The sequence below is a fragment of the Neodothiora populina genome (assembly GCF_041146345.1).
Source record: "Neodothiora populina strain CPC 39397 chromosome Unknown canker_contig_9, whole genome shotgun sequence".
Classification (NCBI taxonomy): Eukaryota; Fungi; Ascomycota; class Dothideomycetes; order Dothideales; family Dothioraceae; genus Neodothiora; species Neodothiora populina.
In genome coordinates this window covers 312,853-324,560 of record NW_027191407.1, presented here as the reverse complement: position 1 = coordinate 324,560, position 11,708 = coordinate 312,853, and the positions used below count along the sequence as shown (strand labels likewise).

General features: G+C 50.6%; 3 protein-coding genes across 3 annotated transcripts; 1 reads left to right on the top strand and 2 right to left on the bottom strand.

The window, feature by feature from the left end:
• Positions 1-4,316: 4,316 nt before the first annotated feature.
• Positions 4,317-5,498, bottom strand: AAFC00_007271 (uncharacterized protein; the record flags this gene model as incomplete). Its single annotated transcript, XM_069347344.1, has 4 exons — positions 4,317-4,500; positions 4,559-4,703; positions 4,755-5,260; positions 5,320-5,498. 4 exons carry the CDS (start codon positions 5,496-5,498, stop codon positions 4,317-4,319), a joined length of 1,014 nt encoding a protein of 337 aa, XP_069201951.1.
• A 1,881-nt stretch (positions 5,499-7,379) lies between these two features.
• AAFC00_007270 (uncharacterized protein) lies at positions 7,380-8,077 on the bottom strand (the record flags this gene model as incomplete). Its single annotated transcript, XM_069347343.1, has 3 exons — positions 7,380-7,691; positions 7,751-7,873; positions 7,925-8,077. 3 exons carry the CDS (start codon positions 8,075-8,077, stop codon positions 7,380-7,382), a joined length of 588 nt encoding a protein of 195 aa, XP_069201950.1.
• Positions 8,078-8,488: 411 nt separating this feature from the next.
• AAFC00_007269 (uncharacterized protein) lies at positions 8,489-11,699 on the top strand (the record flags this gene model as incomplete). Its single annotated transcript, XM_069347342.1, has 2 exons — positions 8,489-8,635; positions 8,703-11,699. 2 exons carry the CDS (start codon positions 8,489-8,491, stop codon positions 11,697-11,699), a joined length of 3,144 nt encoding a protein of 1,047 aa, XP_069201949.1.
• Between the last annotated feature and the right edge of the window lie 9 nt (positions 11,700-11,708).

Sequence of the window (11,708 nt, the reverse complement as noted above, 5' to 3'; positions counted from 1 at the left end):
CTACCTTGACTACCTGATATTACCGGTCAATAAGTTTCATCTCGGTGTTGATGGAGTGCAGGTTGTTTACAGAGTGCAAGTCGTCCCGCGAGATGCAAAAGTCACGCAATTTCTATACTCACACGCTCTGGAGGATGAGGGCCAAAGATTCATGGTGTGGGAGTGGTTTCAAATTCAATTTCCCTATTCATGCTATTCTTCCTTTTCTCGATTCTTTTTCCCCTCGAAAGGGGGATTCATGTATATATGTTCCATTCTCAACTCATCAGCCCGAGGAGATCTTCCCCTGCCCCTGGGGGTCTTCAGTCGAGACACTTGACTTTGCATCTTCTTGGAGCTTTCTCTTCACTTTTTTTTTTATTGTTTTTATTCTTTTCTATTCTTGATTTCTTTCTGACTAGAAGCCCAATGGAGTGAAAGATGAGGGAAGCAGAATCTGTCCCATCCATCACCTGTGATGGACTGCCCGGCCGGTGCTCCATCTCTACGTCTTTTTCCTCCGTCGCTGGCCCACTCGCAGAATATGAAGCTCAAAAGGAAAAAGTGAGAGAAGAGAAGTTCAGAAGCGGGCATTTGTATGCGTAGATCAACCACCGTCACCAAAAGCCAAACTCCCTACCCCATAACGCCTATGAGAGAAAACAACAACGCCGATCCCACCATTCCCCAATTTCAGAAGAAACATGAGAAAGGCAGACAAAAATAAAAGGAAAAAAAGCAGAGGAAAACATGGCCAGCCTGACTCTCTAATCCCGACGACGACGATGTCTGAACTTCGCCGAGTTGCGTCTGTATGATCCAAGACCTGTGATACCAGCGCTTGCGCAAGCCTCTGCCGTGGACGATGATGATGATGTTGACGATGACAAGTCCGCCACCGTGGCCGTAGCAGTAGCAGTTGCCGTGACGACGTCGATAGCAGTCGCTGTGGCCGTGGCGACAACAGTGGACGCTTCGGACTGGGCAGTGTTGAGTGCGGCCACCTGAGGGTCGGGTGTCTTCGGCGAGAGCGTCATGTATGCCGTAACTGTTTCCGTCACGGTATGGTCGTTGCCGGTGCCGTGAGTGTGGTGATGGCGGCCGTGGGAGTATGTGCTTGTCGAGTTTGAGTAGCCTGTAGCCGACGACATGTAAGAGCTTGATGAGGCTACGTCAGAAGAGCCAAGGGCTACGACGGCGGATGTCGTGAATGTCGGCAGGTAGGACAGCGAGTAGGTGATGTACGGCAGGCTGTTCACGACGGTAGGAGACGCCGAAGAGCCTGCGTTGTAAGGCGAGGTAGAGGCTGTCGCCATAGCCGTCGTCGTGGAGCCAGCGGCATATGCAGAAGAGCCGTCCACGGAAGAAGACGAAGAGTAAGATGCATATGACGACGACGCGGTAGATGCAGAGCCATAGCCACCACCCGTCGCACTCGCAAGGGTGACAGATGGAAAAGTGGTGTAGGCAGTCCTACTCTTGTAATCACTGACTGCGTTGGTCTGGGGATCTTGCTGCACAAGGGCGTGCACAGGTGCAGCATGAGACAAATCGTCGACGATCTTCACTTCTGCACAAGAAGTGTAGTACTCGTCCTTGCCAGTAGGGTAGACTGGATCGGCACCAGGGGCTGTAGGCCACTGCCACACCCAGTAAAGAGTCAAGATATCGCCGGCGTGTGCGATGGAAGCAGGAATCTGCACGTCGGACTCACACCACTGCTCGATCTGAGAAGTAGGTTGTCGAGCCACTCGGTCAGGGAACTTGGCCTGACGCTGCTGTGAGAGTTCGCCGGAGTTCAGCTGATGGCATCGTCCGTCGTCGAAATTGTTGCTTGCGATCAGACTGCCACGCTTATCTCCGCCGTCGCCACTGCTTGTCCACTTGAGCACATCGACAATCTCTTCGGTATCGGATGGCTTGGTAGTGGCGTAGATAAAGACCGTTCCTCCGGCCTTTGGCTTGCCTGCTTGAGTGTCGGGAAGAGTGACGTGGCCGTTCTCAAGATACTTCATGGCGAAGTAGCCATTTGCAGTGATCTCAAGGCGCGGGTATTTGTCGCTGTAGTTTGATGTGCGCTGGTCAGGATGGCACAGGAGATCACTTTGATCTATGCGAGTACGGCCCGAAGCAAGAGGAGGCAGAAGGTAGTCGACCGAATCGCCGTTGAATCCAGGGTCAGTGCGAGCAACATATCCACGAGTATAGCCGTAGTCGCCAGTGTACGATCCGTTGTTGCCGATGGCCTGCATCTCCTCAACCCAAGAATGGGCGTGGGCGACGCCGGAAAGAAGAAGGATGTATGCAGCGCTAGCAACACTCTTCAGTGTGAATAGAGGTCTGTTGAGTGACATTGTTTTTTCGACTTTCGCAAAAGGTGTTGTAGTGAAAAGTGTTGGGGAAGGAGTGTTTTTGTATTGATCTGAGTAAGAAGTCCTTGAACCAGCAAGGTCTTCGCAAGGTGTTTCGAGCCGGCTCGAATATGTTGTTGAAAGAGTGTGTATTTGTCTTGCTTAAGTCTTGTCTCAAGAGCCAAAACGTTTCGATATTGTGGAAATGATGTCTTGCAGGAGAAAATAAGAAGTCTCAGGAACCGGCCTGCAGACTACTTGAATATATGTTACTTTTCAAAAGACAAAGACTGCTTGATGAAAGAAGACAGACAGAACAGAAAAAGAACGAATGTGTAATGTTATTATGCGATCCAGCGCTTTGAGAATCAGAACGTGACAATGCAACAATGACTATTGATCTGTTGGCATTGTTGTACAAATGAACGAGTCAATGGACTGATGCCACGAGGTGAAAGTGAGGCAAGGAAGTACAGGAAATCGGTGCTTCTTGAACAAGCACTAGGTGTACGATACGCGACAACAAAGAAAGCTAAAAGAAACCCCCCCCCCCCCCCCCCCCCCCCCGATGTTGAAGATGTATGATCTCTCGAGAGATCTTTCACCTGCTGGCCAATCGATGGACACCAAAAGGTTTGTTCAAGAAGAAGTCGAATTTGGCACGGCGATTCCACGAATCGACCTACATTGTGTGTCTATGTCCTCTATAATTTACGTCGCGATAGTTTCACCAGCGACCGACCAGACTTACTCTGCAGAACCCATGCTTCCTTCATCTAGCGCTGGGAGAGAGTATCTTGCTGCTGTGGAACAGTGGTCGAAAGACTATATGTCTATTTCAGACTCTACGCTGATAAATGCCTGTCGAAGCTGTTTCGACGACGAATGCATTCATACGACACACGCCAGTGAGGACAGCGCTTTGGGAATACTTAGTGTTGTGAGGTCAAGGATACCATGTCGCACAATAGACGGGGCATATGTGCGGTGACAGGCTCCTGAAGTTGCCGCCGGACAAAGGCGCTTTGTGAGACGTGAAAACAACACCGAATGATTGCTCAAGGTAATTGGCTGGCGGACTTGCCCTCGGCCTCGTCACCCGACATCGAGCCTCGACCTCACATGCCAAGGCATGGTCAAGTGCCATGCACCAAATAATAAATGAGACTTGCAGACGTATAGCTGGGTTCTGGATTCGATCTGAAGAAAGTCATATGCTCATAGTCCGTAGAGTATAGGCGCCGTGAAGCCCCAGTAACGACCTAGGAACGCTTCACGACGAAAGTGGTGTATCGTCACTTCATCTCCAGTCGAGCCGGTGATAGAATCAAGCAAGCCACATTTCTCCGAGCCCTGCAATCGCACAAGGCGAAAATGGTACCACTCGCACTAGATGCACATGTCCCATCCGAGACATGCAAGTCTCCAAGTACAGCCCGAGATGTTTACATTGACAAGTGACTTGTCTGGAGTGAATTTGAAATCTATGAGAAGCTTTGTTGCAAATACTGGTTCTCCAGATCCAGCCCTGCTCCACGATGCGGAGCCGAGCACCGGCCGAAACATCAGCGCCGGCGCCACAACAATACCAACCCTGGTGGCTCTCGAACGTCCGAACCGAACAGGACATGCCTCGACGCAGTCTTTGAAGGTCGACAAGTGCTAACTACAGTAGAAATGGGATGTGGATGTCATGTCTATAGTCATGTTGGAGACATTGTGCAAACAATATAGACAATCATATCTTTGGTCCCGATCTCTAAAGTCGAACGCTCATGTACTAATCCTACCGTCCAACAACGCCACTGTTAAACTATATGCGAACCATGCTCATGACATCTACTTGCACCTGCTTGTTCCTCATTCAGATGACCGTGTATCACTGCCATCGTATTGTAACTTCGAGGTCTGCTTCTGGATCCTTGCGACAAGTCTCTTCATGCACTCTACTGAATCGTATGCTTAAATGCTCAGAAAATCCACTCATCAAACAATGATAGATGCTGTATTGACTTCTTCCGCTGGAGGAGGTGGCTTGCCCACGTCCGACTCGCCGGGAGTACGACCAGCGTACAGGCGAGCTAATGCAGCCTTACTAATGCCCTTGGGAAGATGAAAGCCATGATCCTTCGAGGACATCTTAGGCGCCTTCTTACCACCTGAGGTGGTACTACGTACAATTGTCAGCGCCTCGCCGTAGGCATGTGCATGTAAGAAAATTGGCTCACCTTATTGGTTTCCACTCCATGGTCAATTGATCGAAGTGGTGATTCTCGAAATCACGTACGGCCAGCGCTTCGTGTGAGTATTCCTCAATCAAGAGGTCTGTGTATGCGTAAGGAATTTTCACTGGGATATCCTCAAATGTGGATTCTGTGACTGTTAGCGAGTGTCAAAAGGTGTGATGTAAATAGACAGGCTGACCTCGCAGCGGAAAGATATCCGAGTGATTGTAGTGGTGTTTGTCTTTACACATCATGTAGCCTTCATGGCCTTCTTCTTGAGCCGTCAAGTTGGGTCTCAATGTTGTGATGTCGATGAAGAGACCACTGTCTGTGTCAATCCACCGGGCATCGATGACATTCAATGTGTCAGTGATACTGCCGTTAATCCAGTTAGGGTTGACCTCGAGCATGTAATCTCGGCCCTTGGGGACTCCCGGAAGCTTGAAATGGTGGACGGTCATGTTGTAGTAATCAGCTAAGTGGGTCATGGAGTTCTCGGACATCTGCACATCGATGTCCGAGTCCCAAGGCATGATTTTCTTGTTCCAGAACCAGCCCAGTAGACTGCCATGCATGATCCAGGTCTCTGCGCCAATATCGTTCATGGTCGATAGATATGTCTGGACGAGAGCAGTGAGATGCACCCGCTTCTCGTCATATGGCAGCGGCTTCTCTGCAAAACGACCATCGTAATGAGGGTGAAAACTTATGGATGTCAGATGAACTCCTGAACTACTGCCGCCCTCTTCCGACAATTCACTTACGTTGATTCATGGAAATATTTGCCAGGGTCATCCCCTCCTTTGCCACTGTGGTCATGCTTCAGTCGTGTTCTCACACTGTTGAAGTCGGCATCTCTTCTGGAAGGAGGCGGGAATGGGCTACCAAAGACCGATGAAGCCAAGGTATTGAATGCTAGCAAGATTGTATATGATGACAACATGTCTAAGTGTGCACACGACCAAAATGCTTGGTAGTGCACTTGCCATAAAAAAATCAATCGAGATGTAAAGGGGTTATAATGCAAGCCTTGAAATCGAAAGAACGTAAGTGAGCAGAGCAAGTTTCGAAACAAAGGAAAGGCAATAGATATAATACAGTGTCGCGTGAGCAGAGTCTCGATCGGACAGCCTCGCCCTATCAACACATATGCAACATTCGCACCCAAACAGGAAATTATGATATGTCCGACCAGGGGCGGAACTTCTATTGCGCGGACTCTTTGATTCGACTTAAAGTTTCGATACAATACTGTAGGTGTCGAGGGTATTTTACATGGCGTTGGGTTTAGACTTTTTCTTACCAGGCGTGGTCTAGGATTTCCTCCCGGATCGTGCGTGGTGTAAGCTCTGGGTCCGTGCTGAGCCGCGACTCCCTCAGTCGGGGCTGAACGAGGCGGCTTAGTAGAATGTGGTTTGTTCTCCGCCTGCAACTCCACGCGGGGGATGCGATGAACGCAATTGCTCGGAGGCTCTGCTCATGATCGACGTGCTATTGTTGGATTAGGATCTTGCCGTGGTCAGCATGTCAGGCTGCCTGTTTGATCTCTTGAGCTGCCCTGGTTGACTGAGTGAGACGCGGGCGTCCACGTCACCAAGCTCGGTGACGACGAGAAAATTGAATACCGAACCAACATGCATGCAGGTGGCGCATGGCAATGTTGAACCAAGCTTTTAAACTGAACTTGGCAAGGCTTGTGTCAAGACAAACCGTTAGCTTTAGTCTAGCCCAGTTTTCACAACCGTCTGCGGGCATAAGGTACAATATGTTACCCTTGCCGGACTGAGATGTCATCTCCGTCTACGAAGGCTTGCAAACGGCCCTCGAGGCTTACTGTCATGAGCAATATTGTTTCACGCGAGCATGACCTAGAATGCATGATGTAGTCTTACGGAGATCAGTGAAGTATATGCACATGCATTTAGCCCTAAGGTGATAAGGTACTTGTAAGATTATCAATTGCGTGTGCTAGCAAAACGCGCGGCTGCGCCTGCCCTGGCGACTACTCGTGCATGTGCTAGTACACGACGGAGACTTTGGAACGAGAACCGATCTTGAACGTTGTCGTCGTCAGCTCAAGGATCTGTATGAATGCGTGATATATTGGTCTTCTTACCAGCAAACTTGCGATAAGGCAAGGACCGAATGCGCGCAAGCTGCAGGACAGCTACCAGAAGAGGAGTCAAACGCTGCAGATTGCCCCTTCTGCAGCCTTGCTATACGAATAAGTACATGTCAAAACTCCAATAGTGACCTTTTGAGCGACAGTACGAAGTCTGAAAACCGCGGTGTTTTCGGAGACTTCAAGTCTTGAAACACCAAGAGAGTTGAGAAAGAAACGTCGCTTACAGATATGCTGAAAGCTTGTAATGTGAGGCTTTTTGTATTGTAGTGGTATACTGCAAGACGAAAAGTCAATCAATAATTGGCGCAGGCTCTCAATCTTGTACTAGCAGTGACTAGCTCCTGGGAGTTGTCCGATGCTTGTTCATAGCTGGGTCTTGGGAGAGAACCTTCGCTAAAACCGGCGGAAATTAATGAGTGAAGTGACCTCGATGATTCTGGTATTGAGTCCAGTGACACCCGGGGGTGAGTCAAGTGACCTCTCCTATTACCCCCTCGCCATACGGCTGCCATAGCTATACCGATCGGAACAAGGTCCTTGCTATGCATCCTTGTTCACGTTACCCCTCGCTGTACATATGTACGTTGTGCCGATTAGCCATTGGACGCGAGGCCACGCCTGCGAGAATAAAATCGACGAATGCGGCACTGATGTTCGATGGTTTCGAGCAAGTCTGTCACACTGCGCATCGTCTGCACTTCATGACCCCTTGAGAGCCATGGCTCCGAGGATTGAACTTTCCATTTCATCTCTCTCCGCCGCTGCCGACGAAACAATGCCTGAACCACCCTTCTTTGGCGGTGCATTGAGCTTGTAGATCTTCTTGAGTCTTGCAAGATCAACGAGATCGCCAAGTATCTCATCTGATACCTCGATAGCCTGTCCCTTCACTTGTTGGGTCAAGTGCTGGCTCACAGACTCAGAAGTGAATTCTGGACTGACGCGCACTTTGATAGCCAAGACATCCTTTGTAGTATCTGTGATGCCAAATCGACGGAATGACTCTGCGATCTGCGACTTTTGTCAATAACGCAAAGCGAGTAGGAGGAATATAGAAGGAGTGCACGCACATTGTTATTGGGCGATAGTGAGAAAACAATCTCAGAGTGAACGTTGCGACTCTTCAGCCTATTATGCACCATATCGTTGACGGCTCTGAAGCAAGCGGCAAGAATCTGCGTTCGTGACAGGATCTGAAGTGTTCAGACTTGGTCTCGGGAGTAATAATATTGACTGAAACGTACTACTTGAGCATCCAGGAATGCGTACTCGAAGTCACTGTTTCCCTCAAGCAATTGCTGCCGAAGGAAATTTGCATTTGTCACGTCCTTGTACAGTGCTACGAAGAGAGGATAATCTGCCAAGTGAGGCAATACCACTGTTTCAACTTCCGCCATGACTGATTTATTCTTCTTTGATGAACAGGGAATCCCAGGCTGCAATTGTTGAAGTCATCAGAGTGAGAATTAATATATCAGAAGGCTTCTATAGAAGATGTTCTGCAGTATCGCGGTTACACCTGAAAGTACGGGCGGGGTCACGTGTTTGTATCTTTATTTTTTGCCAAGTTAGTCAGGTATACGGGTCTGCGCTCGCCACAACTGAGAATAGCAAGGCGCACCAGAGATCAAAACAATCAGTATTCGTATCGCATCAAGAACGTAGCAGATAAGATTGAGATTCGATCATCTGTGTCGTATAGTATCAGACTCGCGACACGTCCGACTGTTAATCGACCTCGAAGCTGCGACGGCTTGTACCGTACAGGAAGAGACGGTATATACCGCAACTCAGAAAGCCATCGCAACATGCCGGCCAAGCGCATGAGCGAGGCAGGCTCGGATGGCACACCAAGCAAACATGCTAGGACTTCGAATGGTGGTGATTTCTCGGGCTCAGTGCGCAAGAAGCTCACTGGGACATCGCGAACGGGTCAAGCATGCGATCGCTGCAAGGTGGGAGAAAATTTCCAGGTTGTATATGTGCCGTCGCATGGGCTGATGAATTGTTGTTTATGAACAGATTCGCAAGATAAGATGTGATGCCAGGCCGGGTGGCTGTTCACCATGTCTACAGAACAACCTGGAATGCAAGACGACTGATCGCATTACTGGCCGCGCGACGTCCCGAGGACACACGGAATCCATCGAAGCCGAGAACATAACCTTGAAACAGTATGTCAGTGATCTCCGAGCACAGATCCAGGAGACTGGTATGGAGCCTCGTCCTGCGCCTGTAATGCCAATGGCCTATGTTGCGCCCGGAGGATCGCCTACCTTCGGATGGCCTGCGCAGACGTTCGACCTAACTCAGATTCTGTCGGACTCTGCAGATAAGAGCCGAGGTAGAGGTGCAGGACTACCTGACTACCGAGCAGGCCCAGGATCTTTGGGAGACAACTATCTCGGTGTGTCGGGGTCGAATGAATGGGTCAGCCCGATCAAAGGTACCTCGTTGACACTATTCGGCATGGAGCTTGATTTGGCCGAGTTTATCACGAATGATGCGCAGGAGGCATTCTCCCCAACATCCTATGAGAACTTCTTGCAAGTTGCCTTTGGCGGACACATCTACGAGCCTCCTAGTCTTCCTCCATATCAGGAATGCAAGGCGTTCTGCGAATGGTACTTCAAGGCCGTCAATTGCCATGCGCCCATCGTGCACAAACCCGCCATTCTGGATATGGTCGACAGGCTGCACACCGATGCATCCTATTCTCCGTCGATCGCCGAGACTGTGCAGCTACACATGGTGCTGGCCATGATGCTTTTTCAGTACTCGACGAGAAACGCTATACAGAACAACTGGGCTGACCATTACCGCTATGCTGTCAGCTATCTACAGAAGCTGATGCAAGAGCGCACCTTGTCCAACATGCAAGCTATAGCATTAATCTGTCTGCACCTGCGCAACTTCACTAAGCCTGGCGCCGCATGGTTCATGTCTAGTCTGACGCTAACACTCTGTATCGAGATGGGACTACACCGCTCGGTCAACGCCTGGAACAAATCAGCCCCTGAAATGGGTGAACTTGAAATTGAGTTGAGAAAGCGAGTCTTCTGGAGTGTATTGGTGATCCACTGCTCTATCAGTAACAAGCTCGGTCGCCCTCTCGCGGTCCGCTTGGAAGACTTTGACGTAGAGTTTCCTAAGCCGATACACGACTTTACCGCCGCTGAAAGCCAATGCGACGATTGGCACAAGTGCTCTTTCAGAGTCGGCTGTCATAACTTCAAGTGGGTATTGGTCAATCTGCAAGTGCAATCGACAATTTACTCGGTGAGGGCGCCGCCGCATTCTTACGAACTCACCCTTCAGAAGCTTGAAAAGGACCTCGAAGTGTTCAAGAAAAGCATACCAATCGAGCTTTCCGGGGGTCCGCAAACCGCGCAGGACGACCGAGTCTGTTCGTTGTATCTGCAATTTGGCTCTGAAGAGCTGAATTTGCTTATCCATCACCCAGCCGTATGTCGTACTCAAAGCCAGGAAGTAATGAACAAGAACCTCGACATCTGTCTTCAGGCTAGCTCGGAGCTGCTTCGTATTGCGCAAGGCATGCGGGCGCTGAAGGGTCTGGACACAACGTGGTTGAACGCTACCGTGTGGTTATCTGCCATGTTCGTCACTTTATTCACGTGGCACCAGAGGAAAGACCGCATCACTTCTGCGCAGCTCAACGACCTCAAGGCGGACATGGAGACTTGGTTGGGCATTATAGGGGACATTGGCCAAATGCTGGGGTCTGGCCCTCGACTCCAGATTGCTGTGCGCTCCATCGTTTCTACAGCGATCGATACGATCAGCAAAGACCTGGCGGCGCGTACGGCGTCTGCCGCTGTTGCGTCGGCAGCCATGGCAAGAACATCTCCTCAAGCAGTGACTTCCGAGGCCGGCGACCATTCAGGTATGGTGCAGTACAGCACTGCACCGCCAGGGTATGCGCCAGTCTACTCCACGGACGGCGGGCCGTCACCAAACGACCCTAATAATCCATCGCCGTACCTCGACCCTGCCCATGATCCGTCCCTCACCTCACCACCTGGGCCTTATCCATCAGTAGGCGGCAGTGGAGGAGCAGCGAATTTTTCGTATCCCGATCCTCCCGGGACATCTGTTCCTACCTATTCTTCGAACGGACTGACGTTTGACAACCCTTATCCTCAATCGGATACGGGTGTGGACATCAAGCCCGATCTTCAAGCGCAACTGGCGGCTCACAACTCAGGCCAACCACTGCAAGCGCAGCTCCAACCTTCCCATCACCATCATCACCAGCAACACCAGCAACAACAGCTACAAGACCAGCAGGCTCAGCAGTTCATGCAAGCATTTGGAGGCAATGGCGCAGGCAACGACCCAACGTCAACCAACCCCTTTGCACCCGTCCACCACCACCATCACCATCATCAGCAAGAGCAACAGCAGCAACAAAACCTGTACGGACCAGCAGCATGGCGGCATTTCACGACAGACATGATGTCACTATTCAACAACGGCTTCGGCAACCTCTCCTCTCCCTATCCACCACTAGAGTCAGCATCGACTCTACTAGCCCTCGGCAGCAACAACAACAACAACAACAACAACAGCAACACCGCCGCAGACTCGACCTCCCCCTCGTCCGTCGCAAACAAGCTACCCAACACCACGCCCTCATCAGCAAGCGGCATAAACGGTGCGACAGGCGCAGGCGACAACCAAAGCATAAACGTCATGGCGCTCCAAGGCGTCAGCGACGCCAGTGTAGGGAGCGTATTGAGCGGCCTCGACGCCTCTTCTTCTTCGTCTAACGCCAACAACATCGCGAACAACGCCAACAACAACAGCGCCGGACCTGGGAACAACAACAACGCCACGTCGACGTCGAACAACAATAACAGTAATAGTATTGTGAACTCGTCGTCGTCGTCGTCGTCGTCGGCCACGGCCGCTGCTGTCGCTGCTGCCGCTGCCGCGCTCTGGCCGCTCAGTACTTATGGCCCTGTTACTTCTACGCCGAGTAGTTTGGGGGGTATGTAGGGTCGATAG